We start from the raw sequence: 5,534 nt of genomic DNA, 5'->3' as shown, positions 1-5,534 counted from the left end.
GACTTTGAAGTTTGAATTTATTATGGTTGTATATTATGTGCGTTTGTAATTGAAACTTATTATGTATATTTATTACTTCTTATATGTGTACGAAACTTATTTTTTATATTTGAAATTGTGTAACATTATTTTCGCCATAATTTTCATGTTTTATCGCAATTTTTATCGGTTTCTGCAATTTCTGCCAATACAATTTTTTCAAATTTTTACATTATTTTCGTCGCAATTTTCGTTTTTTTAGATCATCGACATAAAATCGACAACCAACATTTCAAACCTTGACTCAAACTACTAAATACAACTTCAAACGAAATCAAATAAATGTGAATCCAATAAAACTAATGAAATGTGGTGGTTTATTGATCACACGCCTTCTTCAAGTGCCCGTACACTTATTTTCTTTGATCAGCGTGATTGTTGTTCAGACTTCAGACTCAGTCCGTGACAACTTACATAGGCATATATACTCCAAAAGAATCTAACTTTATACAAAGAAAATTATCTTGTGATTTCAAAGACAAGAGGACAATTACCCCGTATGATGTTTTTTTTATGAAAAAATAATAATAAAATGTTACTGAAAAATCGAATATTTTTGCTATTTCTCTAATATTTTCATTGCCTAGGATTGAGGGACCAAAATAAATAAGTGATAATAAGTTATTAACCCATTTTACTTACTCTTTCCACACGACTATTGTCCTCATCCTCTTACTTTGGCCGGTAATCGAATTTGCTCACGTGTACTTTCTACTTTTTGCTCGTGAAAACTTCATTAGAATATTCATTATTCCCCGATTAAGCCAATGCACTATAATAATGTGTTCACTCCATTCATTCACAGCCACATAGTTTTTTTTAAATTTTTTTTTTTTTTTTAACAATAATACAATATAAAGAAAAATGAGTTTGTCTGATGGCTTTCTCCTCCTCGCCCAAAAAAAAAAAAAAAACACATCACCTTTGTTAATCTTACAAACGAGGCGTCTGTAAAGATTATAAACAAATATTTATACGGTTTAATGCCCTTTTATCGACTGTGCATTACATTACATAATGACAAATACAATACGCAAACGCAAAACAAACATTACAGGCAAAATTCCTAAAACACCCCTTTCACTTCACTGGTGTGTCAGAGAGGCTGTTGCATTGTGACAACCAAAGGACTCGTGACGGTGTGTTTCCCGTCCGACCAAACCACGGTCCCGCTCCTCACGTCGGAGCTCCCCGGAGCCAGCTTCACCGCCGCCACCTCGACCCTCACCAGGAAGCTGAGCCTCTGCCCGACCCGCCGGAAAACCAGCCTGTCGGGCTTCACCGTCACGGACGCCCCCTCCGGCGCCAGCACCGCCGCCCGGTACTCCGACCCGGCCTCGCCCACGTTGGTCACGCTCCGGATGAAGTGCGTGGACATCATTTCCCGGCCGTACTGCTGGAACACCGCCGACATCGACGGGTAGTTCAGGTTGCCAGCGTGGCCCGCCCGCCGGGCCCCGCGGCAGTCCGCGGCTCGCCGCGTCACCACGCGGATGTTGGCGGCCGTGTAGTTTGAGTTGCAGAGGAAGTCCACGTAGTCATGGGCCGAGATGTCGTACACCAGGCCCGGGTCCATCGCCTTCTCCGGGTGCACGTGGCCCGACCCGAAGTCTAACACGGTTGAGCTATTCCCTGTCACCAACGTGTTCTTAACGGTTAAAGATTTGATCGATTAATCGTTCTTTTAAAACGGTTAAACATTAACCGTGTTAATTGAAACATTTTATTGAAAAATTTCACGACTAGACCACTTGAATTTACAATCTAATCAATGTTTCAAACATATTTAAAACCTAATCACATTTAGTGACGTGAAGACTTCATTGATCAAATAATATTTAACACGTTCATAAGTTAATTTTAGTTAATTAATAAAAATAAATAAAACGATGGTTAGTTCATTAAAAATCAAGGTTGAAATAGCTAAGGCGCCCTATTTTATTTTTCTTGGTGAATCGCTGATAATCATTAAATAACCGTTGGATTAATTTTGACAAAAAAGAACGATTAAAATGTAAATAAATGGCCGCCTTTACCTGTGGACTCGTCGAGCATGGTCTCGCCGCGGTTGTCGAGAGTGTAGGCGGTGGTCATGAGGGCGGAGCGGATGGCGGCGGGGCTCCAGTCGGGGTGGGCGGCCTTGAGGAGCGCCGCCAGCCCCGAGACGTGGGGGCAGGCCATGGACGTCCCGCTCAGGATGTTGAACTCCGTGGCCCGCTTGTCCGACGGGATCCCCGACGGGCCCACCCGGTCCGGCCACGCCGCCAGGATGTTGAGCCCCGGCGCTATCACGTCCGGCTTCAGAACCTCCGGCGACTCCGGGTTCGGGCCCCGCGCCGAGAACGACGCCACCACCGGAGCCGGCCGCACCCCGAGCTTCGTCCCCCGGAACTCGATGGTGGCTCGTCCGCCCCCGCTCCCGGACGAGGACTTCGACGCCGCCGCCATGTATCGCCTGATCTCGTCCCCGGCCGCCGCCCCGACGGACGTCGCCGGCAACACGTGGCAGTCGGCCACCAGCCCTTCCCCGTCGAACGCTCCGTTCGCGAGGATCATCCCCACTCCGCCGGCTTTCTTCACCACCGCGCCTTTCGCGGCCCGGGAGTTGATTCCCCGGTCGCACACCACGATCTTGCCCTTCACCGATTTCGGGTCCAGCGAGCCTTCGAGGCAGAGAGAGGACGAATATCCGTCGCTGCCTTCGTTCCCCGCGTACAAGAGCCGGAACATTCTTCCTGGAGTTAGTCCGGGCCCGCCGTAGACGCTGACTCCCGGGATGACTCTCCCGTTTCCGAGCCTGACGTCGGCCGGGAAATCCCTGTCCATCGTCCCGGCCCCGACTGTGGTCACCCACGGCGCGACGTTCGTCACCGTGAGCCCGCCGGGCCCGCCGTTCCCGGCCGAGGCTGAGACGAAGACGCCGGCGCTGGCTGCGCCGAACGCGCCGATGGCGATGGAGTCGAGGTGGTACGGGACGACGACGCCGCCGACGCTGAGCGAGACCACGTCGACGCCGTCGGCCACGGCGGCGTCGAAGGCGGCAAGGATGTCGGAGTCGTAGCAGCCGGCGTTCCAGCAGACTTTATAGGCGGCGAGTCTCGCCTTCGGAGCCATCCCGGCCGCGACTCCGCGCGCGTAGCCGAGCGTGGACGCCGGGAAGACGTATCTCCCGGCGGCGATCGAGGCCGTGTGCGTTCCGTGGCCGTCGGTGTCCCTCGGCGATCGAAACTCGGTCGTCTCGTTCATCTTCCCGTTCGTCGACTCGTACCCTTCGCAGAAGAATCTCGCGCCGATGAGCTTCCTGTTGCAGAATCCCTTCCCGGCGTCGCAATGGCCTTTCCACTTGGCCGGGATCGGACCGAGGTCGCGATCGTTGAAGCTCTGCCTCTCCGGCCAGATCCCGGTGTCGATCACTCCGATGACGAGGTCGGACCCGAAATCGGACTCTTTGAGCAGCCCTGCGCTGTCGGTGGTTGTCAGGCCGAGGAACTCCGGGGAGCGCGTGGTGTGCACGCCCCGGACTTGCTCTGGAATGACGGCGAGTACGTGCGGGAGAGCCTCGAGCGCGTGGAATTCGGACGGAGTGAGCTTGGCGGAGAAGCCGTGGAAAACGGTGTCGTATGTGTGGATGAGATAAGATTGTTGCGAAGACGAGGGTTTTACTGAGGAGAGAGACGACTCGTACCAGTGTCTGTGTGTTGGGAAAATAGAAGGCTTTAAGTCGTTCTGTACTCGGACTATGAATGTCTTGCCTTCATCAATTGGAGATGAAGAATCAGCAGAGGATAAATGAAGTGAGAGAGTTAGAGAGAGTAAGAAGAGGAAGAGGAGAGAGAGAGTGGAAGGCATTGTAGAGAGAGTGAGTGACTGACTGAGTGACTGAGAATGGTGATTCAAGCTACAACCTTTTAAAAGAAGAAAGTTAAGATCAACTTTTTTTATTTGTTTCAAAAGAAAGAGGAAAATGAAGAGAAAAATCAATCAAAACAAAAAAGAAATTGAAGTGGTGAAGGTACAGAAACTACTAAACTAAACTGGTCTAGAAATTGAAGTACCGAAACGAAGATGAGAGAGAGAGAGAGAGAGTTTTACATGGTTGTTGTGAGAGAGTCAAGGGGGGGACTAGATTTTGAAAAGGATTAGAGGATTGAGAAGTGTGATTGATTCTTTTGTTTGCACTTTTAGATGTCCCTGTAATTGCAGTTACACTTTTTTTGGGGGGGTAATAAGCAAAGTACTTTAGGAATATTATTTTGTTTATAATAATCTAAAGCTTTGATGTATGCATTGAGCAAATATTTTGTTGTTATTACGTGGGTGATGGAGATGGTAGTTCTCGTTATTTTGCGCGTAAACTATTTGATTATTTTGATTTTTTTTTTTTTCTTCTTGCACTATTTTGTGGATGGAATGTTAACCTGCCACATCCCACATGTATCAGTTTTCTCAAAAGCAGAAATCCCATTTTAATTTGGAAAATTGTCACGTCTATTACTAAAACAATAACTTCTTCCAATTTCCAACCAAAACCATAATTTGGCCAAAAATGCCACTAACTCATTTGTAAACCATTTTACCATCAACTACATTTTTCTTACAATCTCAAACCAACCCACATTAACTCGTTTTAATGAGCAAATATTTAAGTCTGAAACATTTTATATTCCTCTCTCTCTCTCTCTCTCTCTCTCTCTCTCTCTCTCTCCGTCGCTCTCTCACTCTCTCTCTCCTGTAAATCTCGTCCAAGGTCGGTCACCCATGAAACCCCCACTCAAACATTGAAACCCTCTGCTTCTAAAAACCCACACACAAGCGTTGAAACCCTCACCCAAGCTATGAAATTGTGGCTCTGAAATCCTCGTCCAAGTTCAGCCCCCGCACAACGTCCTCGCCCAAGTTCCGACCCCAGATCCTCGCTGAAACTAAAGCTCAAGGTTCATTGTTTCTTCATCTTTAAAAAAAATTTGTGGTTTAAAAAGTTTTATGTCATTTTTATAGATTGTTTAAAGAGATTTAAATGTTCAGTTTGGTTTGGGTATGTTCACCAGGTTTTCTGAAATCGTCAACGAAGTTCATTATTTGTTGACTTCAGATGTCAACAGTTGACGTCCATTGTTGACATCTAAAGTCAACAATTAATGAACTTCGTTGACGATTTCAGAAAACCTGGTGAACATACCCAGACCAAACAGAACATTTAAATCTCTTTAAACAATCTATAAAAATGACAAAACTTTTTAAACCACAATTTTTTTAAAAATGAAGAAACAACGAACCTTGAGCTTTAGTTTCAGCGAGGATCTGGGGTCGGAACTTGGGCGAGGACGTTGTGCGGGGGCTGAACTTGGACGAGGATTTCAGAGCCACGATTTCATAGCTTGGGTGAGGGTTTCAACGCTTGGGTGTGGGTTTTTAGAAGCAGAGGGTTTCAATGCTTGAGTGGGGGTTTCATGGGTGACCGGCCTTGGACGAGATTTACAGGAGAGAGAGAGAGA

The 5,534-nt window shown here is 47.2% G+C and overlaps 1 protein-coding gene across 1 annotated transcript; it reads right to left on the bottom strand.

Annotated features, from left to right (window-relative positions):
* Positions 1 to 904: 904 nt before the first annotated feature.
* Positions 905 to 4,155, bottom strand: LOC149385583 (Subtilase family protein). Its single transcript, XM_089625509.1, has 2 exons — positions 2,076 to 4,155; positions 905 to 1,671 (listed from the first exon to the last, which is right to left on the bottom strand). Exons 1-2 carry the CDS (start codon positions 3,886 to 3,888, stop codon positions 1,136 to 1,138), a joined length of 2,349 nt encoding a protein of 782 aa, XP_089481635.1. The 5' UTR covers positions 3,889 to 4,155; the 3' UTR covers positions 905 to 1,135.
* Positions 4,156 to 5,534: the final 1,379 nt, after the last annotated feature.

The sequence above is a fragment of the Urtica dioica genome, chromosome 9 (genome assembly GCF_054948205.1).
Source record: "Urtica dioica subsp. dioica isolate 48M chromosome 9, U.dioica_male_clone48M_v1_H2, whole genome shotgun sequence".
Lineage (NCBI taxonomy): Eukaryota > Viridiplantae > Streptophyta > Magnoliopsida > Rosales > Urticaceae > Urtica > Urtica dioica.
Note: the sequence above shows the minus strand (reverse complement) of the source record. Positions and strands in the feature narration are given on the sequence as shown.

What these genes read in the sequence shown, in the direction of transcription:
- LOC149385583 (XM_089625509.1), bottom strand. Translation starts at nt 3,888, where the DNA reads ATGCCTTCCACTCTCTCTCTCCTCTTCCTCTTCTTACTCTCTCTAACT. An exon ending in CATGCTCGACGAGTCCACAG is followed by an intron (nt 1,672 to 2,075) that starts GTAAAGGCGGCC and finishes CGTTGGTGACAG; the next exon opens with GGAATAGCTCAACCGTGTTA.